Source organism: Arachis hypogaea, chromosome 11, assembly GCF_003086295.3.
Source record: "Arachis hypogaea cultivar Tifrunner chromosome 11, arahy.Tifrunner.gnm2.J5K5, whole genome shotgun sequence".
Taxonomy (NCBI): domain Eukaryota; kingdom Viridiplantae; phylum Streptophyta; class Magnoliopsida; order Fabales; family Fabaceae; genus Arachis; species Arachis hypogaea.
This window is the reverse complement of record NC_092046.1, coordinates 99,043,080-99,065,812: the sequence shown is the minus strand read 5'-3', so window position 1 is coordinate 99,065,812 and position 22,733 is coordinate 99,043,080. Positions and strand designations below refer to the sequence as shown.

At 34.2% G+C, this 22,733-nt stretch overlaps 1 protein-coding gene and 1 long non-coding RNA gene across 8 annotated transcripts; both read left to right on the top strand.

Moving 5' to 3' along the window:
- Nucleotides 1–520: 520 nt before the first annotated feature.
- LOC112722312 (pantothenate kinase 2) lies at nt 521–10,609 on the top strand. Of its 4 annotated transcripts, none has more exons than XM_072207040.1 (26): nt 521–1,135; nt 1,359–1,571; nt 1,666–1,718; nt 1,985–2,101; nt 2,296–2,415; nt 2,520–2,614; nt 2,700–2,790; nt 2,939–3,070; nt 3,501–3,613; nt 3,716–3,908; nt 4,019–4,227; nt 4,473–4,517; nt 4,644–4,692; nt 5,077–5,159; nt 5,267–5,383; nt 5,579–5,642; nt 5,898–6,044; nt 6,130–6,288; nt 6,523–6,606; nt 6,798–6,992; nt 7,083–7,154; nt 7,516–7,582; nt 8,659–9,006; nt 9,195–9,282; nt 9,478–9,558; nt 10,094–10,609. In XM_072207040.1, exons 1-23 carry the CDS (start codon nt 976–978, stop codon nt 8,670–8,672), a joined length of 2,592 nt encoding a protein of 863 aa, XP_072063141.1. In that variant the 5' UTR covers nt 521–975; the 3' UTR covers nt 8,673–9,006; nt 9,195–9,282; nt 9,478–9,558; nt 10,094–10,609. The 4 variants fall into 4 exon arrangements, with proteins under 4 accessions (XP_072063141.1, XP_072063142.1, XP_072063140.1 ...); XM_072207041.1 differs by having other exon boundaries at nt 8,647–9,006; XM_072207039.1 differs by lacking the exons at nt 8,659–9,006; nt 9,195–9,282.
- Nucleotides 10,610–18,372: 7,763 nt separating this feature from the next.
- LOC112722311 (uncharacterized) lies at nt 18,373–22,322 on the top strand. Of its 4 annotated transcripts, none has more exons than XR_011867644.1 (7): nt 18,373–19,233; nt 19,319–19,366; nt 19,789–19,942; nt 20,029–20,281; nt 21,195–21,356; nt 21,675–21,763; nt 22,062–22,322. It is a non-coding gene; the product is annotated as an uncharacterized lncRNA (long non-coding RNA). The 4 variants fall into 4 exon arrangements; XR_011867643.1 differs by lacking the exon at nt 22,062–22,322 and adding an exon at nt 20,541–20,619 and having other exon boundaries at nt 21,675–21,911; XR_003162600.3 differs by lacking the exons at nt 21,675–21,763; nt 22,062–22,322 and having other exon boundaries at nt 21,195–21,541.
- Nucleotides 22,323–22,733: the final 411 nt, after the last annotated feature.

Here is a 22,733-nt window from a genome sequence, read left to right as displayed (position 1 = left end):
TATAACTAGTGATCCACCAGTTAAACCAATTAACGAATAAATCAGTAGCCTAACCGATTTGGTTTTAACAATTATGTCTTGTGTCGTATAAGTACATGTTAAGATTACAAATGAAAATTTTTTTTTAAAAAAAATACAAAAAATTGAAGTTCTCAAGGTATTTATTTTGCATTTATAAAAAAAAATTAAAACCTACTAATAATAAGTTTATCATGTACCCTAAAGACACATATTAGTTAAATCCTTGTTTTATATTTATTTATTATAGAATTAACTAACCTTAGTTATAAAGACATATATCAATGTTATCAATTAAAAAAACTTATATAAAAATATAAAATTTTAGAAATTTAATATATTTATTATTTATTTATTAAAATAAAATATTTAAAAATTGTTACTAATATAATATTATTAAAGACATATATTAACTATATCATTTTATTATTTAACGAAGTATACAACATTTTCAAGGTGAATCTCACACTAAATTTAATGTTTAGAAAATGTACGTCAAGTCGTCAACTGAATATTTGAGTACACAGAAGATCTATTTTTTGTAAGGGCAAATTCAACTTTTGAAATGCATGTTTCGTGCACTGACTTCTGAGTGGTCTGTTGAAGCATAGTAATTTATATTTGTCTTCACTTGCCTCATTTGTAGTTTAGTGTTTAACTAGAAATAATAAGTCTTATAACATGGTTTACCAGAGACAGGGAAGGGGTAAGATTAAGAAACAAAAAGAGCAATTGTATTTGTATTGTAACGTTGATTAGTCATATCATGTCACATAAACTCGTAAATGATATAGATTTAATTTGGCGGGGTTAAGAGGTAGTTGGGGAAGGCATAACTAACCGGCTTGGCAGATAAGGTCAAAGTAGTTGGTGGAGTTGACTGAAACTACAAGGAGAGTGAGAGAAAGAACGAAGATCAAGAACTTCAAGGCCAAAGCGGTGGCAGAGAAATCAGAGATGGCAACCAAAGGTAGCAATTCGATTCACAGGTCAAGTTCCCGGCCACTGCTGGATCTAAGCAAAGCAGAGATTCAAGGGAATGTGGAAGAGAAGTATCCAACTATTTTGTTGCCGAATCAATCTGATGATCTATCTCACCTTGCTCTTGACATTGGAGGTGTAGTGATTCTGATTCATACTCTTGATTCAGCATTTAATTTATCTTTTGATGTTGAAATTATTTGCTGTTTACTACTTTGATATTAGATAATTGCAATGATTTTGTGGGAACTTCCTCTTTCAACCCATAGAGTATATTTGAGTGTATATCTTACTTAAATCCCTAACAGTGTGGCACTGGATAACATCCCTGAAACTAGTTATTTAAATTGTATGGACAGGATCTTTAATAAAGTTGGTTTACTTTTCAAGACACGAAGACCAATCAACAAATGATAAAAGGATGAAAATTTTGAAGGATAAACTTGGAATTCTCAATGGAAACAGGAGAAGTTATCCTATTCTTGGTGGGAGGCTTCACTTTGTGAAATTCGAAACAAACAAGATTAATGAGTGCTTAGAATTCATTTATTCAAAGAAGCTTCACTGTGGTGGTTAGTTTCACTTCACTGACTTACTAACTTGTTTGGATAGTCTCATATCTACACATTACTTTTTTCAGTTCCTAACTTTTTTTCCCTGGCTTAGGATGGGAGTCCCATCATTCTGATTCTACAAATGACCAGAATGCCGTAATTAAGGTAAATATGATTCAAACAATTTTGCTTTTGCAGTACTAAGTTGCATTTACTCTTGCCTTGCTAGTATGATAAAGTATCCTTATTGTCAGTATTTTAGTATATTTAGATGTGTGACGGATAGGATACAGTCTGTGTTCTACCTTTTACATTAGGAAGTAGGCATTGTGAAACGATAATTAGCTGAATCCATTAACAGTTTTATATGTTACTGTGATTATGGTGATTGTAGTTCCCTACTTAATTAATGCATTCATTTTGTGACAAAGGCTACTGGAGGTGGGGCATTCAAGTTTGCTGACCTTTTCAAAGAAAGACTTGGGATTAGTCTTGACAAAGAAGATGAAATGGATTGTCTTGTAGCAGGAGCAAACTTCTTGCTTAAGGTGGATCTAATTTTTAGAATCATCTATTTATTATAATCATCTTGAGAAGTTTCAAAATCGTTGCATTTTTTCTTACGTGATACGAAATTATGAACAATTATAATGTCTTATCTTTCGGAATATTTGAAGGCATATTCTAGGCCGTTAGTTCCATCTCTTATCAATAATTCGATATTTCTACGTCTTCTTAGTAGGCAATTCGTCATGAGGCTTATACACACATGGAAGGCCAAAAAGAGTTTATTCAAATTGACCCGAATGATCTATTTCCTTATCTTCTGGTTAACATTGGATCAGGTGTTAGTATGATCAAGGTATGCCTTATACCTATTTTGTTCCTCATTACTCATTGTTTCTTTGTTTTCTTTCATTATGACACAGATGATTATCTATATACTCTTGATCTGCTTTGACATAGGTTGATGGCAACGGTAAATTTGAGAGGGTTAGCGGGACAAACGTCGGCGGTGGAACTTACTGGGGACTGGGAAGACTGTTAACAAATTGTAGCAGGTCATTTTTCTAATTACTTTTCCCTCCTTTATCTACTGCTTTATATGTGAACTATTGCCATAGGGTTTGTTAAAATTAATTCCAGCTTTGATGAGTTGCTTGAGCTAAGTCAGAAAGGAGATAATAGAACCACTGACATGCTTGTTGGGGATATTTATGGCACAGACTATCCTAAGGTAAAGCTTGCACCTGATCTAATTGCCACAGAAATTCATCAAAAAATTCTCCTAATTAACTTTGTATATGGAATTTATCAACATGAGTTATTTGCATTTTTTTCATCAATCAACTTAGCTTAGTATTGTTCACTGTATATGAGAATAGATTGGCCTATCGGCTTCAACAATCGCTTCAAGTTTTGGCAAGGCTACATTAGAAAATAAGGAGCTTGAAGAGTACAGACCTGAAGATATATCACTATCTCTTCTACGAATGATTTCTTACAATATTGGCCAGGTCAGCTGGAAGTTGTAATTTTATCGATCTCTTTTCATATTGGTTCGATTCTACTGTTATATTCATTCGTGATTTAAAGTTTAAACTTTCTTCAGTGAATTAACCTTTCTACGCATTAGCTATTCAATTTCACAAAAAAGTCTACATTATTCTGCATATGAATTGTGAATCTTTCCTTTTTCAGTAAGATCTAAAGATTAATAGGATGACGGTTATTTTGAATTTTATTGTTTTCATCTAGAAATATTTTAAGGAATATCATGGACCCAAATGTTACCTATGAAAAACGACATAAAGATGATCTGTTACAGTAATTGTGTTGATCATGCTTTGTGGCATTACATTCTACCTTCAGTAGTTATCATGTGCTGTCCACAATTTATTCTTCCAATTATTACCCAACCAATTCTCTTTTACCACTTCTGTGTAGATATCTTACTTGAATGCACTGCGATTTGGGCTAAAGCGTATCTTCTTTGGAGGATTTTTTATAAGGGGCCATGCCTACACCATGGATGCAATTTCTTTTGCAGTTCATTTCTGGTACATAAATTGTCTGATGATCTCACATGGCAAGAATATTGTATATATGCTTTTACTTAAATTAAGTCTTATCATGTTAAGATTCATATATTTCTCATTTAGGTCTAAAGGGACGGCACAAGCTATGTTCTTGCGGCATGAAGGATTTCTAGGAGCTTTAGGTGCATTTATGAGCTATGAAAAACATGGCTTAGATGATCTTATGGTGCATCAATTCGTTGAAAGGTTCCCAATGGGAGCTCCATATACTGGAGGCAAGATTCATGGCCCGCCGCTTAGAAATTTGAATGAGAAGGCAAGTCTTGAAAATGTGTGCTACTGAACTACTTGAGATAAATTAACTAGTCACATACTGTAACACACACGTTTATTATATTCACACTGATTTTACTGCTTCCAATGCAGATTTCATGGATGGAAAAGTTTCTGCAAAAAGGTACCGAGATCACTGCTCCGGTGCCAATGACCCCTCCTGGAACTACTGGACTTGGGGGATTTGAAGTTCCTTTGTCAAAAGGAAGTACTCTACGTTCTGATGCCAGTGCTCTAAATGTTGGTGTTCTCCATCTAATACCAACTTTGGAGGTGTTCCCATTATTAGTAGATCCGAAAATGTATGCTTGACTACTCAACACTGTCAAGTTTTTAGAGTAAAATTCCTTTGAGGTTCTCTTTCAATATTATAATTTAGTAATTTTAATTCCTATGGCAATGCAAAGCTACAAACAAATGGCCTTTATATTTTATTGCATGATATGTTGTTCATTCAACGAAGCATTTCATGTTACTTATTTCATAATATACTTATAGTTGTTATCTGTCAGCATTTTAGATTTTAAGTATAGTTTTGTTTGGACAGGTATGAGCCTAATACTGTTGATCTCTCAGATCATAGTGAATTGGAGTAAGTACGTTACTCATTTATCACTTGCAAATAAGGTTTAACTTGATTGTTAATTATGGTTTCACTATTTTCTAGTGTTTTTTTTCTTCCGTGGCTAATACAGAATTCGTATATTACGTTATGTAGATATTGGTTGACAATATTATCAGAGCACTTGCCAGATCTTGTTGATAAGGTAATCATGTTTACAATATGGCATGTTACAAGCACCATAAAGTTATACACATTAAATCATGAAAGATACAGAGGTCCATATATCCTTTAAATGCAATAAATTAAAAATTACAGTTAAAGAAAGAAAGGAAGGTGCAAAGCAAAGAATAATAATTACAAAGGATAAAAATAAAAAGCTAAACCAGGGCAGGGCAAACAAGTATGTTCAACATAGAGCTTCCCAGTGATTGAACATAACATGCGCTTTATCTGGTTTATTATTTAGTATTTACTGCCTTGTCAACCTTCTTTGAACTCTAAAGCATAATGGTTAGGAAAAGATAGACTAAATTTTTTCCCCCTAAAGCAGTATATAATTGTGATGTTCTTCATTAAAACATGATAGGCTGTAGCAAGTGAAGGTGGGACTGATGATTCCAAACGTAGGGGCGATGCTTTTGCTCGTGCTTTTTCAGCTCACCTGGCAAGGTGTCATGATTTGAACCATTTGAGACTATTTAAGTGCTTTATGGTCAATCAATTGCATTAGTTATTTATTGTTATTGAACTGATGAAATTCTCCACCAATTGACTAGGTTGATGGAGGAGCCTGCTGCATATGGGAAGTTAGGCTTGGCCAATCTATTGGAAATGAGGGAAGAGTGCTTGAGAGAATTCCAATTCGTCGATGCCTATAGAAGTATAAAGCAGAGGTAACTACTTTTTATCAGCATTGAAATTTGAACATGAGATATAACAGATATTTGCCTGAGTGCGATACATAAAAGACGTAAACATGCCTGTCAATGTGAATGTGAGCTCATGTTGTTTATAGACCTTATTCTGCTAAGTATTTTACCATTGTTGATAACTTAAATTTGCAATTTATTTTATATAATATATCTCAGGGAAAATGAGGCATCACTTGCGGTTTTGCATGACTTGTTGATGGAGCTTGACAGTCTGGATGAGGTACACATACCTAAATATCACTATAGTGCTCTGATTATCTGAATTTTGCATTGAGAAGTCAATGGTAAATTAGTATTTTTGTGCAATACAAAGACTGGTGTATGCTATTGATATGTTATTCCGTTTTGAACAAAAGTATGTTTGATGTGTAAGTAAAGAGTGAAGGGAACAAAAGGAGAGTTCCATTTGATTCCATGCTGAGTGAAAAGTCAATCTCATCACAGATATGAAAGCTTGAAGCCTCATTTATTTCAGGAGACAAGACTACTTACTCTAATTGAAGGTGTTCTTGCTGCAAACATTTTTGACTGGGGATCTCGTGCATGTGTGGATCTCTATCATAAGGGAACTATTATAGAAATTTATCGAATGAGTCGGAACAAAATGCAGAGACCTTGGAGGGTACGTAGACATACTCATTGTGAGGGCACATGATTTTTTAAATTCTCTCAAGGTTGACATTTGTTCCAACTTTTTTTTCAACTAGGTGGATGATTTTGATGCATTTAAAGAGAGAATGCTGGGCAGTGGTGACAAGAAACCACTCCCACATGGAAGGGCTTTACTTTTTGTGGACAATTCAGGTGCAGATATCGTTCTAGGGATGCTTCCCTTGGCACGGGAGCTCCTTCGTCGTGGAACTGAAGTGAGTTCACTTTCTTTATTCAAGTGAATTAAGAGAAAAACAAGAAAGATATGAATTAGGAAGAAATAGTCCACAAAATATGATTTAACAAAATATTGCTATATTCTTTGTATACCAAGGAAAATCATGGAGTAAATTATGAATTCTGTGTTTGTTTTACTGCTATAATGCAATGACTTGGTCCTATGCGTATGAGTTATATGATGTGAACATGATAATAATGGTCAAGTGCAGGTAGTTTTGGTTGGAAATTCCCTTCCTGCTTTAAATGATGTGACTGCAATGGAGCTTCCTGACATAGTTGCTGAGGCTGCCAAGGTTTGTAATTATTCTCATGAATTTACTTCAGTACCTGTCATGTCACTCTAACTATTTTTCCTCCTTTGCTTCCACAACCTTCCCTTTAATTTTGTCCACTTTGAAAATACAAATAATCTGCAGCTTGAATTTATGAGATTGTTTATTTCAAGGCAACAATAGTGGACCTAATTCTTTGAGCTTATCTACAGCACTGTGACATACTTAGGCGAGCTGCCGAGTCTGGAGGCTTGCTTGTGGATGCAATGACCAACACATTAGACGGTTCTAAAGAAAAATTGCCTTCCGTAGCCCTGATGGTTGTTGAGAATGGGTGTGGTAGTCCATGTATAGACTTCAGACAGGTCAGCTCTGAGCTGGCTGCCGCTGCTAAGGATGCTGATTTGGTGGGGGAAATTTCTATTTGTTTGACTACTTCAAAATTAAGAAAGTCAAGGAAAAAGTGTTCTAATTATAAAGCTTCCTTTATTGGACAGATAATTTTAGAAGGGATGGGTAGATCTCTTCATACCAACCTCTATGCACAGTTCAAGTGTGATGCTTTGAAGGTAAGTGGATTGCTCAGATGAATTTTGATCTTGCATTTTCATCCTTGTGATTTCAGTGTAGAATTTACTGAAGTTAATACTTCACTAAGATCTCTTGTTCGCTTATATCATGATTTTTCCTTGTTTAAAGAACACCTTTGCTTTTTGTTACATGGATTCCTTAGTTTATTATGATACGTCAAATGGATTATCTATCTCACTTCAGTGTTTCTTCCAACCTTAATCCTTATGAGTTATCCCCTTCTTAACATATTTTTGTTTTCTTGGGAGGGGGGATTCTGTGTATCAAAGTATTTGTCTGCCTATGTGTTGTACTCGATTAAATCATCAAAAAACATTATTTTCTTATATTTTTTGGCAGCTCGCAATGGTGAAAAACCAAAGATTGGCAGAAAAGTTGGTTCAAGGGAACATATATGACTGTGTTTGTAAGTACGAGCCTGCTTATTGAAAGCTTCTATGTATCACTTCCATGTCTAATGCTGACAGCTTCCTAGGTTATGACCCGAATTTGATGTTTTTGTTTACCTTTCTTTTCTGGTTATGCTCTGTATAGTGTATTTTATTTTATTTTATTTTTAGGACTTAATCACCCATTTTATTTCCAAAATCATAGCAACGTCAGCAGAAAATACATCTTCTCAATTTTTTTAATAATTGAGAAAGTAAAGTGTGATTTTTCATCATTAATTTTATAAGTGTGACCAAAAATAAATATAAAAAAGAGAACAATGAAGGGTTAGAAATCACACTTTATACTCTCAATTTTTTTAACAATTAAGAGGATCCATTCCCTAGACATATGATTCAACTTCATAAATCTAGAGCAATTAAAGCCTTTTATTTCAAATTATACACTTTGAATACGAGTGTTAAAAACTTACTATGTTTAGTACGTTCCTAATGTAAATTACTCGGACTTAATTTCTACTAGTATTTTTACTTGTAATAATATTACGAGAATATAAATTTTTTAAAATTATGTTTCACTTTGTTCTGACAGTATAGATAATGCATGACACAAAAGATTTATAAAATTAAACTACTTTTACAAAAAAAAAAATTGTAGGTTGATAAAAGTTTTCGACTAAAAAGACCAAAGTATCTGTAGATAAAAAATCAAATAATAAGTCTGTTGCATTTAATCAGGTGCTAACTATTAAGTCTGTTGTACAAATAGAAATAATTAACTTTTATATTTGCTATTTAAAAATAATATATTTTCTCTCTATGTATATAAAAAATATAATTAGATATTAACATAAAAAAATTATACTGATAGTTATAAAATTTATTCAAAATTAATTTTTTTTAAAAGGCTTAATTACTCTACAAGTTCCAATAGTTTCACCGAATTTTCAATTAGATCTTTATAATTTTTTTTTCTTTTCAATGGGATTCATAGACATTAATTTTTTTTTCAATTAAAAATAGCAAACTGAATCCACCTCCAAATTTTCAAAATCCCAAAACTACACTTAACATTTTGTAGAACCCTGGCCAGCGCTTGTTCTCTGAAGTCAGTGGCGTTTCTCCTCTGTTCGTTGGTGTCGTCATCCATCTGCATCGTCGTCTTTGGCAGCGTGAGCGTCCGCCCTCCTTAGTCTATGTTGCACTGCTCTGCGCCATTAATAGCAACTGCATAACACAAACGTCACTATCAAAGTCTTGGTTACCTCCATAGCTTTGGAGGAAACTCTTCAATTTCTCTTAAACTGAATTCATTGAGCTGAAGAATTCAAGAAAGAAGAACGAAATCGAAGATGGGTAATCAGAAGCCGGAATTGAAGAAAATTCTCAAAGATCCCCAATTCACACTCTTCTCACTTCACGTTCTAACATCAACCTCAAGGTGCAAAATTCTCCTAATTAGTCTTTTCAATTTTGCGTCTTATCTCAATTTAGGGTTTTAAATTTTACCGCAATGTGTCTAATTACCCTTCATGTATTCCGTTTTCTGGATAAATGGTGAAATTTGAGTGTGAGAAAACTGAGTAAGGGTTTAGGATTTTTAATTTTTGTTCTTTTGTGATAATTCAGGATAAGCGGCGAAATTTGAAAGTTAGCAATGGCACTCAAGGATCCAAAGAAAAATATAGGCTTCCTAGAATCAACCCAGTTGCTGCTGGTAATGTCATTGTTGTTTCTGGAGAAGATGTTACCCCTGACACTATTATGATTCATCAACCTGATTCTTTAAATGATGTGGATTAAGATTGTACTTCTGATTGAAACTATTGTATGAATCAACAAAATAAGAAATGTATTTTGTTATTTTTGAATGGTTCTGAGATTTGATTGCTTTTGTTTATCTTCTCTCCAGGTACTGTTAGCTCTAAAAGATGCTAATGAATTTATAGCAAGTGAAAGTAACAGTGAAGGAAGTGATGCTAATTCTCATAATGTAAGTTAGTTTACTTCTTAGTTTACCAATGTATTTTCAAGACGTTTTTGTGAATTTTTTTTATCAATTATAAACTTGAAAGACTATAAAATATGTAAAAAAAAAAAATTTATTAAAAGTTTGGTATAAAACAGCATAACATATCATAAGGCATAGTGTTAATCCAGGAATGTGTAGGAAAAATTCTGCACTGTTATCTTATATGTCTTGTCTTTTGTTGATACTTGAGAAAATATGTATTGCTTGTTCTAGTATGAACATAGAAAAAATTCATACATTCAATATATATACTTGCTTTTGAATTTTTGTCAGTCAAATTGGTTCTCTTATTTGAAGAACTATATAGAAATCAGTTTTTTTAAACAATTCTAGTTATTACTATATCAATAGTTCTTGTTACCATATATCATATGCAAGTTCTTTCATTATGTTGATATGATCATATATAGTTGCATATATTTGTTTTTATATGCAATAAATTGCTCTTGCAATTGTGTGATGATTAATCTTTTATTTGTTTTTCAATCCAAATCAGTTACATGTGGTAGTGATTATTTTCAACAATAGAGGTATATATGGAGATGACCGGAGAACCCCAAAGAGATAAATAGACCTCATAGAGATGAACTTTCTTTGTTCCAAAAGCAGATTACCATGCTTTGATTGAAGCTTTTGGTGGAAAGGGCTATCTTGTTGGGACATCTGATAAACTCAACTCTTATCTTTCTCGGTTTGAAAACCGGCCGTTATCAATGTTATTGTTGATCCCTATGCTAGTTTAGAGGGTGGGAGGCTGCAACACAAGAACTGATTTTCAAATTATCTGTATTATACTAAAACTATATTTTCTATGGTTTTTATTTTTAGATTTCAAATTTCAATAACACAAATTACATAGCCTTGTGGTTTTCTATGGTGTACCATGATATGATAAAGACACAAACCATATTCCATGAATCCACACAAATGTAAAATGTTATGTGATCATAGTGAATACTTGAATGATGAAAACTGAATTTTATATATACTTATTACTACTATTTCTGTTTCATTTTATCAATGTTATAGGAATATCTTTTATTGAATATTTATAGTTTTATCGAATTTTCAATTAAGTCCTTATACTTTTTTTCTTTTCAATTTAATCCATGTATATTATTTATTCTTTTCAGGGGTATACAAGTAATTTCACAATTCACTAATATTTTTTTTATGTTTAACGTTAACAGGGACTAAATTAAAAAATAAAATCATGTATAAAGACTCAATTAAAAAGAAAAAAAGTATAAGGACTTAATTGAAAATTCGGTGAAACTGTAGGGACTTGGAAAGTAATTAAGTCTTTTTAATGTAATTAAAGAATGTCATGTTACACATTTTGATTTTTAAAATAGTAATTAGTCATTGATATTGATAATGATATATAAAATATATAGAGTGATTGAAGGAATGAGAGAAATAGAGAAAGGAAGAGAGGGGAAGGAAAAACTCTTTAATTTTGGAGGAAAAGATTTAATTCCAATTACAATGAGAAAGTGACCTATGACACATTTTAGTTGTAAAATTAGAGATATATAATAGAATATATAATAATAGATATAATAGAATATAATAGATATATTGGTGTAAAATTTTGTTTTTCCATATAAAAGATTCCCGCTAAAATTTGTCTAGAGTAAGAAATCATGACTATTAAAGCTAATGGAGCGAGCTATGTTGAGGGGTTGGCTCATTTTACGTCCTAACTCGCTGAAACTACAAATTAAAGTGGCAAGGCTTTAGTATAAAAGAAAGAATTGAAGATAATAGAGTGAACTACCAACCCGATCCCTGTCCATTTCATAGAATGACAAAGCAACTTTTGACGAATAAAGCAATCCATTTCGGTCCCTGTCCCATACTTCTCTAATACAAGGCGGTCCCTGTGGGTGAATCTTCGGTAACTACGAACGGAAAATGTTGAGCTGTCACGGTGAGCGTGTGTTAACTTGCTGATGTGGATGAATGCTGCAGACGTGGACACCTCAAATGGTTAGGGGATTAATTGTCCCCCATCCACCTCAAATGGTCAGGGTGTTAATTGTCTCCATTCACGTCAACCAAAACGACCTTCCTCTTCCATCTTCACTCAACTGCTATGCTGGAATGGAGGAACCGCCACCACCGCCCACCTCCGCCATCCCCAACCAACCTCCGCCATCCTCAGCCATAGTTGCCACCATGTCGAAGCCTGCATAAGACCAATACACAACCGCAGCAGCATTGAACACTCCCTTCATCCCTATAGGGAAGAATAGCGTCAGGTTTGAGGCTTTACTGTGAACAAATCCAACTACGATGATGAACACAATAACAAGCGTAGTGGCAATGAAGCTGAGCCAGATCGCTCTTGATCATACTGGCAAAATAAGAGGACCACGAACGGTCGAGGGCGGCAGCGCCTACAACAGCCTCGAGGAGATTGTTTCTGGCGGAAAGGAAGGCAATGAAGTCACCAAGCTCGATGCGGAGGAAGGAGAAAGAGCCACCAGCAATGGGGACATCGACTACGAAATCGGGTTGTAGAGGATGGAGAAGCCAAAGATGGCATTGGCGAGAGCAATGACGGGACCGGCATCGGTGCGGGCCTCCTGGCTTGTGATTACAAAGATTCCAGAGCCGACGATTGATTGCTTTATTCATCAGGAGTTGCTTTGTCATTTTGTAAAATAGATAGAGGTCGAATTGGTAGTTCATTCAAGAGAATACAAAACATACCTTTCTCGGCCTTTTGGCCAAGATCTATCTATTCTTTTTTTTAAAGTAATATCAAATGCAGTATCTGTTTTTATCAGTTTAATATATGATAGCCCATACAATATTAAATTTATTTTGGATAAAATATATTTTTTATTTTTAAAATTTGTCAAAAATTTTAAAAATATTTTTAAATTTTATTTTGTTTAAATTTTATTTTTAAAATTTTTAATTTGTATTAAATATATTTTTTACAGCAAAAATATTAATGTATGATAATTATGTTTTTGACCATTAAAATAATAATGTATGATAATTATATTTAATTTATTCGTTAAAAATTATTTTTGTAAAATTATTGTTAAATTATTATTAAATTTTTAAAAACTTAACCATAAATAAATTAAAAATATTTGGGATAAAATTTAAAATTTTTTAATAAATTTTAAAAATAAAAATATATTTATTTATTATTTTTTAAAGAGGATGAACAACTTCAGTAGCCTGCTACTGGGCGTGTCAAGCATGGTCTAAGCCTTGCGCTATCGCAAGGGCCTGGCGCACCTACCAGTTTTAATTAAAGGTTTTTTATTTATCTTTCTAATTTTTGTGTCTATATTGGGCCAGGTAGATTCTACTCCTTAAATATTTTAGACAATTTAATTTTGCGAGTTTACAATTTAATTTTCTTAAGCTAAATTAACACCTCATCAATAGTAATGGGCTTTTTCTTTGTTGTGATGTTGAGTTGGCCTTACCAAAACGTGAAAATATTCATTGATAAAGGTACTATAAAAAAACAGGTCTCATGTACCATAAAAAAGGTGCCATCCCAAAAACAAAAAATATGAATAGAGTGGCAGAAATTATTTTTTATAAAGAAAACTAATTGGTGTTTGTTTTTACTTTTTAATATTGGCGTTTGTGGTAATTACGGGTGTGCATGGCCCGACCCGACTCGAAGATCCGGTCTGACTCAAAAATTCGGTCTGATCTCGAACATTTTATGGACTAGTTTGGTATGATTTTATCTGGTCTAGGGTCGGGTAAGAGTCTCAAAAATTAGACCCGGTCATTATTTAGGGTCGGATCCGGGTCATAGCTGGGGTCACACAAACTTGGTCCGGTGACCTGGTCATCATACACAATTAATATTTTGTGTTATTAATCATAGATGATGACTATTCTTATGTAAAATTTAAGTATTGTAAACCTTAATATTTTGTATTAGTAGTCATTATAAGACTATAAGTTAATATTTTATGCTTAAAATGCATAAGACTTTAGACTAATATATAATATTGTGTTATTTGTATTGATTTAAATATTTGGTATTATTAGACAATATTAGTATTAATCGTGTTCGTGGATATGCTTTAATTTTAGAAAATGGTTGGTTCTTGTTATATTTTTCTAAGTGAATTTCACTATGTCGAAAAAATGGTTAGAATCTTAGAAATTTGGATATTTTCACATGCTAGCTTATAAGAAAGTATCAAAATAATGTAATGTTAATAGGTTTTCACCCAATTTTTATCCGGTATAATCGTGATTCGAAAGTATGTAGGTTTCATTGGGTTTAAGGCCGGATTTGGATCTAACAAATAGGACCGATATATATTTCGAATCGAGTTTGAGTCACATCAAACCTGATTTTACCCGACCCATAAACACCCCCTAATGATAATATGCAACATTGTAGAGATGTAGAGATTTTCAGGTGTTCCTAACACAACACGCAGGATGTGTGATTCCAGTGCCTTGGACCAGCTTTGACAAGTTTTTCGTGCAGGGGACAGCATGCGTGCATGCGGAACAGGAGACGCATGCTTGGGTCTTTATATTTGGATTTAAGCGAGCTCTCTCAATGCGTGTTTTTCATTCAAAAGAGAAGAGAGGGAGAGTGCTGAGGGTCCCAAGAGTTGAAGAGTATTATTTTTAAAAAATTTTGAGTGATTAGTGCTAGTTTTATTCATAAAAAATTTATACCTGGTTATACAGTAGGAGCAAAATATATCATTAATTATTTGAATCATTCTGTATTATTTGAATTATTCTGTCTATATAAGTTTGTTATTTTTTTTCTCATTTAAAACTCACTTATTTGGTTAATATTATTTTTAGTGCTACCGTTTATAATTACTTTACTCATTTTAAGTTGTGAATATTAATTATATTAATGTTATAACTATTCTATATATAACATATCATTATTATTAAAAGAGTAAACTAGCATTTTTACCCACAAAAGTTGAAAACGCTGACATATCTACCTATAGAAAAAGAAAATTACCATTTGTACCCAAGAAATATGAGCTCCGCACAACAAAATTATCCAAACGCTAAAAAATCACCTAAAATCCCTAAATTACACTTATCTTCACCGTTACTTTTCTAATTTCCAATCCCACCACCACCCTCTTCACCTAGCCACCATCCCTTTTGTCTCTTGATGAGCGGATAATTTATACGCTTTTTGGCATTGTTTTTAGTGTGTTTTTAGTAGAATCTGGTTACTTTTAGGGATGTTTTCATTAGTTTTTATGTTAAATTCACATTTCTGGACTTTACTATGAGTTTGTGTGTTTTTCTGTGATTTCAGGTATTTTCTGGCTGAAATTGAGGGACTTGAGCAAAAATCAGATTCAGAGGTTGAAGAAGGACTGCTGATGCTGTTGGATTCTGACCTTCCTGCACTCAAAGTGGATTTTCTGGAGCTACAGAACTCTAAATGGCGCGCTTCTAATTGCGTTGAAAAGTAGACATCCAGGGCTTTCCAGAAATATATAATAGTCCATACTTTGGCCGAGTTTAGATGACGTAAAAGGGCGTTGAACGCCAGTTCTATGCTGCTGTCTGGAGTTAAACGCCAGAAACACATCACAAACCAGAGTTGAACGCCAGAAATACGTTACAATCTGGTGTTCAACTCCAGAAAGAGCCTCTGCACGTGTAACATTCAAGCTCAGCCCAAGCACACACCAAGTGGGCCCCGGAAGTGGATTTATACATCAATTATTTACTTCTGTAAACCCTAGTAGCTAGTTTAGTATAAATAGGACTTTTTACTATTGTATTAGACATCTTTGGACGCCTGGTTCTTAGATCTGAGGGGCTGACCATTCGGCCATGCCTGGACCTTTCACCTATGTATTTTCAACGGTAGAGTTTCTACACTCCATAGATTAAGGTGTGGAGCTCTGCTGTTCCTCATGAATTAATGCAAAGTACTACTGTTTTTCTATTCAATTCAACTTATTCCGCTTCTAAGATATTCATTCGCACTTCAACATGAATGTGATGATCGTGACAGTCATCATCATTCCCTATGAACACGTGCCTGACAACCACCTCCGTTCTACCTTAGATTGAATAAGTATCTCTTGGATTCCTTAATCAGAATCTTCGTGGTATAAGTTAGAACCCATGGATGGCCATTCCTGAGATCCGGAAAGTCTAAACCTTGTCTGTGGTATTCCGAGTAGGATCTGGGAAGGGATGGCTGTGACGAACTTCAAACTCGCGAGTGCTGGGCGTAGTGACAGACGCAAAAGAAGGGTGAATCCTATTCCAGTATGATCGAGAACCTCAGATGATTAGCCGTGCCGTGACAGAGCATTTGGACCTTTTTCACAAGAGGATGGGATGTAGCCATTGACAACGGTGATACCCTTACAGAAAGCTTGCCATGGAAAGGAGTAAGACTGGTTGGATGAAGACAGTGGGAAAGCAGAGGTTCAGAGGAACGAAAGCATCTCTATACACTAATCTGAAATTCTCACCAATGATATACATAAGTATCTTTATCTTTATTTTCTATTTAGTTATTTATTGTTTATTTTCAAAAACTCCATAACCATTTGATATCCGCCTGACTGAGATTTACAAGGTGACCATAGCTTGCTTCAAGCCGACAATCTCCGTGGGATCGACCCTTACTCACGTAAGGTTTATTACTTGGACGACCCAGTGCACTTGCTGGTTAGTTGTATCGAAGTTGTGAATGAAAAACGATTTATTAAGACGTGCGTACAGAGTTTCTTGCACCGTTGTTGGGGATCACAATTTCGTGCACCATCTCTCTAATCTCAAATCCCACCACCACCCCCTTTACCCAACCACCTTTCTAACCCTAACCTTCTTCACCTAGCCACCACCTCCTTTCCCTCTAAAACTCTCACAAGAAGACATTACACACACCCCCACCCGAAGAAGAAGAAGAGAAGAGGAGAGGGAGGGAGACCACACTGGCAATGTGGGGATTCGCCTCGCCGCCGCTATCGCATCATCATTGCCGTTGTTGAGGGAGCTCGAAGAGGAGATGCAAGCCAAAACCAAGGAAGGGGGAGCTGTTGCCGCCGTCGCGTCTTGCAGCTGCCGCCTCCGTCGCGTCTGTCGCCGCTATTGATTGAGTCCATAACAACTCGTGAAAGCAGTTTCACTAATGGCCGAAGTCCTTCTTCGCGCACAGCCAGGCCTTTTGCTCGATTGTTTGTTGCGGAAGAAGGCTGGAATCTCTCTCTCCCTAGCCCTAGGATAGAATGTGATCTCTTTCTCTCCACTCCTGGTAGTCGAGTAGCTTATAGCTTATGGGACAAAAGAAAGACATTCAATTTCTCTTCTATCCTTTCTTGACTCTGCTGACATTCCGCCTTCATCTTTCTTAGGGTTGAAAGAAGAAAGGAGATGTTCTGGTTCTCTTTTCTATTGTTGTTGCTGTTGTTGCTTTATGTGAAGAAGATGATCATGGAGGTATAATGGTGGTGGTGGTGATGGTAGTGATGAAGGAAATGAGGTGGTGGTGCCTTTGAACTCAGAGTTTGGCTCAGGCGAGAGCGAGACAGGGAAGGAGAGAATGAGGGGTAGATGATGCAGATGATGATAAGGGTAATTTAAAAAATTTAGGTAATTTTTTAGTGTTTGGATAATTTTGTTGTGCGGAACCCATATTTCATGGGTACAAATGGTAATTTCCTTTTTCTATGGGTAGATATGTCAGCGTTTTCAACTTTCGTGGGTAGAAATGGTAGTTTACCCTTATTAAAAGAGAACGATAATAATCTTTAAATTATTATAACTTGCAAATATTATAAATAATAAATAATTAGAATTTTTGGTTATTAATTATTTTTTGAAAATATTAAAAAATATATTTTACTTTCTTTGGGATAATTTTTATCATAATATCTTATTATCTTAACCAACATAGTTGTCTTTAACAATATTATTTTAATTTGTAATTATTATTTTATAATTAATAAATAATATTAATATTTTAATAATTATATTTTCTGTAAGAAATTAAACTTTTTTGGATATTATTTTTTAAAATACTTTTAATAATAATATTATATTTTTATAAATTAAATACTTGTAATGTTCGTTATATTATTATAATTTACTATTAGCGTAATTAACAAATAATTATAATTTTTTAATCATTAATTATTTTCTGAAAATAATGAAAAATATGATTTGGATTTTTATTTTTTTGGGATCATTTTTATTATAATATTATATTATTTCAACTTAAATAGTTGTATTTAGCAATATTATTTTAATTTCTAATTATTATAAATAATAAATAATATTAATATTTTAATAATTATATTTTCTATAAGAAAGTAAAATATATTTTTAGATATTATTTTTTAAAATACTTTTAATTTTAATATTATATTATATAAGTTAAATAATTGTAATGATCATTATTATTGTATTTTTCTATTATTATAATTAATAAATAATTATAATTTTTTATTTTTTATTATCTTCTGAAAATAATAAAAAAGTATAAATAATAAATTAATTTTTAATAAATAATAATATTTAATGTTTAATAAATAATAATAAATTATTATAAGTTGTAATTATTATAATATTTGAAAAGGATATAACTTAGGCTTATTGTAATTGGTTACTATATTTAGTTGGCGTTAGTTATTTCAGTTGATAAGAACTGTGTTTGTGTGTAGTGTGATACGTATTCAGCCTCCTAGTTCTTTGTGGTACGTACTCAGCTTTCTAATGTCTCAAGGTTATTAGTATATATAAGAGTAGAGTTTGCTTCTAGTCACTACAAGAAAAAAGGCCTATGGCCATGCTTTTTTTTTGCCATGCTTTTGTGAGGGTGGCAATTGAATATAGATTCAGCCTTTCAGCCTCGTTTTTTTTGCCACGCTTCAAAAGCGTGGCGAAAAGGGTCAATGGCCACGCTTTTGTAAGGGTGGCAGTTGAATAGAGATACGGCCACGTTTTTTTCTGCCACGCTTCAAAAGCGTGGCCATAGACAAAAACAGAGACGTTTTGAAAGCGTGGCAATAGGGTTTCACTACAGTAGCATTTATAAAGCGTGGCCATATCCTGGTGTTCTTTTGCCACGCTTTTAAAGCGTGGCCATATTCTGATGCTCTTTTGGCACGCTTTAAAAGCGTGGCCAAAAGATTTAAAAAAAAAACCCTAATAACCCGCCCCAAATCCAGTAACCTAAAACTTTGCCAACAGATTTTCACCCCTCATCGAGACTCTCTCACTCTCAACTCTTACACCGTCACTCTCATCGATTTATGGCAATCTCCCCTCGCTGCGCCATTTTGAGGATTTGAGGAGAAGAGCTCAGATCTCCACCCTCGCTGTGCCATTTTGAGGATTTGATGGTGACTCCCTTGGCGCTCACCGTCTGTCACGGAGGGAGTGCCGGAGCTGTCACGGAGGGAGCGCCGGAGCTTCTCCTGAAAGAGAAGGATTCAGAAGGCGGCGAAGGTGGAAACGAACAAGGACAACAAGGGAAGGCATCAGAGGTAGAAGAACGAGCTAGCGAATCGCCTTACGAAACTGAGTCACAGCACGGCATGATGAAGAGTTCAGATAAACCTCTGAAGGGGTCGAATTTAGGAACCCTAGCTGTTGAATCACCTATTGTGAACAATTGGAGTGATGGTACAGTTTGGTTTCAATGAGTATTTGCATTTTTTTAGTCTTCAAAAATTTAAATGAGTGATTTCTTTGTGGTGAAATGGTCCAGTTGGGGAGCCCCGCTACGTCGAATATGGATGTCAAAGCTGAAAGTAAGGTTAGAGCATTTCCATGATAACTTGTTACTATTTTTATTATGTTTCTTAAATTGAGATTTTAAGTATTATTTTGCTGTGATCGTTTTAAATTTTGTGGGAATCTCACTCTTCGTGTTCATCTGCTTGAAGTTGTAAATTGTACTTGTACATATGTGATACGTGAGAAGGGCTGGTTGTGGTTATGGTTAGAATTTTCTGAGCTGCCTGATTTTGGGTTGTTCTTATCTTTCTTAATGTTGAGTGTATAGTCTGAGCTGCCTGATTTAGGGCTGCCTGGTTTTGTTTATTGTGCTGTTTTGGTGTTAAATTCTGGACTTATGATTGCTGTTTATTGTATTTTTTCATTGTCCAAAATAGATGCTGTGAAAGTGTTACTGTTTCATTAATTTTTCTTGGTTTGTTGTTGCTGAGTGCTGCTCAGCTTGTTTCTTGGTCCATATTAATTTATCAGCCGAGGATAAACTGAATTCAACATGGAGAAAGGCTTTCATGAAGGCATATAAGTCTATGGACAAAGAGCTCTGAATTTGGACAGCTTTTGTAGTGGGAGCACGGCTGTCACTATAGTGAAGAAGGTAACACATTGGAAAAAGAAATAAAAAGAGAATCTAGCTATGGTTTCTGATTCCATTATGGTTTTCTCAGTTTCTTCTCGTACCAGGGCTCAAATTTGTTCATGGGATATATCAGGGATTCTCGAGCAGTGATGGGATCCAAGGACTTGAAATCTTTGACTAATTCTAGTGCTTATTGTAAGGCAGAGAGTGGTTGGCACAAGGAAGATGAAATCCTTGATGACGGTTGGGTTCAGAAAAGTAGAAAGAAAGAGCCAGCTACCTCGCATCTCGATGGACTGAATTGGGAGGTGCTTGTTGTCAATGAGTCAAATGTCAATGCCTTTTGGCTACCTGATGGTAAGATTGTTGTATACACCAGATTGTTAGAGCATTTTAAAAGTGATGCTGAGATTGCCACTGTAATTGGTTATCTATAAGAGTGGACTTTGACTAGAGATAAGAGACTAGTCTTTGTTTTCTACCGTGGTATTGAAGTAAAGTGACACTGACTATGTAAATTAGCATAGATCTCTCTCTGGCTAGTGGCTAGTTCTTTACCCAGTTTAACTGGTTGTTCTTTAAATATCATAGCAGAATATTTTTGGTTATGTGATAGGTTGACAACCTGCGAAAGCATGTTAAGACAAGCGATGTTTCTAATGGAATTGAACTAGTCATTGTTTCCCCTTGTTAAGGTATATCTTCTATTTAATTTAGAATTCACTTCAGGATTGAACTAATCTCATTGTGTCAAGATCTGTTACCTCATCCCATTAAAATTTTATGTTATGCGTGAGCGAGGTCTTAAAGATTAACTGAACAATACAAGATAATTTGATTGCTACCAATATTAGTTGAGCAAAGATGTGATTTGATATAAGTATATGGGAAGTCCACTACAAAACAGCAACTGGATCTTTTTTCAAATCTACAATTTTAGCTATTGTACAAAAATGTTGCAACTGTCAAGTTTTTGTTAAAATTTGATAATGTTCTATAAATAAGGTTGAAAATGGGAGAATCATTAGAAAACCATCAAATGGTATTTTGTGAACAGGTAATTCCTACCTATATATTGATACTAAGTAATGTTCTTTAATTTGGATTATGTCCTTTTAGCATGCAGTATATATTGTAGACAAGTATTTTCTTAGAGTTGTTCTGATTGTTCCACAGAAAAAATGCTTTGCATATTAGTAAACAAACCAGAGTCTTTTTCTCTTTCTTTCCTTAGTGAGGGTATACCTCAAGTACAAAGTGATATTTGCAGGACCATGCAAACAACAATTGGGGGTTTTGGTGGTAAAGCATATACTGATGGGATTACTGCGCCTCCTCTGATGAATGATAATGTTGGAGATAGTGGTCGTCCTGCAATTTCTAGTCTGAATTGCCCACCATTTATAGCAATAGAGCAGTGTCGAGACATTTGGTATGTAATGAGAGGACATTTATTACACATTGAACCTGCAATATACTTTTACCTCCCCTTCTTTAATTTCATGTAGTTTTTGTGTAACGCTTCTGTGCTTCATTCTTGTAACTCAGGGAGTTCATCCTTGTGATAAGAGAAGAAGCATCACTGAGTATCGGAATATGTTTTCAGCTATTGATTTTTCACTGTTAGGTGATTTATTTTGTTTGGCTGATGTTATGGACTAGCGTGTACTAAATTTTGTTAGGAGACACTTCTTGCAATATGTTGGTTGAAATTTGATTAGTTGACTGAAATTCATGTTTGGTAATTTAGATAGAAAGTGATGAGGACATTTTGTGGAAACCTGACATTAGAGAGACGAATGAAGAAGTTGTTGCCAGGGGACTGAAGTTTTTTGAATGGTGAGTGCTATTAAGTAATCAATGTTCCATGTCAACATATATGACCAAAAGAAGAATCTCTATATACAAAATTAGGGAACGCAAAACTACATTAGAAGCTTCATATTACTATGTTTGTGCATTAAGCTGAACGTTTTATAATTGGTTGGATCACCAAATGTTTACCATTTTGCACTTACTGTAATAATTGTCAATACTCTCAGATGTATACTAGTAGTTTAGACCAAAAAAAGTGGATCTTTAGCTATAGGTAGACTAGAACTAAATATATGACATTTTTGCCCTGTATTTGGTGTAGGTTATGGAATCGTAAAGAGAAAGAGATAGCTGTTGTTTCTCACAGCGGTTTTCCGTTTAATGCCTGACGAGAGCCAAATTGCATAGGTTAGGAATTTTCCATCAAAATAGTAGTGGCGTTGTGAGTATAGCCCTATCCCAACAAATTAACCATCAATCAAATGTTATCATAATACAAAACAAATTATAATCGAGAGTATTTAGCTCCCGGGTCGTTCTCCCTAGGAATGCAAATGAAATGTTACGCTTTCGGTTGTTAAAAGGGGCAAAAGGGGTTTTGCAATCAAAGAACAAAAGATTAAAGAAACTAATGGTGCAGTATTTATAACCCACAAACTAACCGGCAAGTGCACCGGGTCGTACCAAGTAATACCTCAGGTGAGTGAGGGTCGATCCCACGAGGATTGAAGGACTAAGCAACAGTGGTTGATTAATTTACTTATTTAGGCAAACAGAAAGTAGTACTTGAGAGTTTAAAGACATTAAACAATATAAAGAATATTAAAGAAAGGCAAGTAAATACATTGGGAATAAAGTATGGAGAAACAGTTAAGGCTTCAGAGTTATCTATTTTCCGGATTGACTTTTCTTATTAATTTATTTTAATCATGTAAGATTTAATTCATGGCAAACTATATGTGACTAGACCCTAATTCTTTAGACCTTCCTAGTC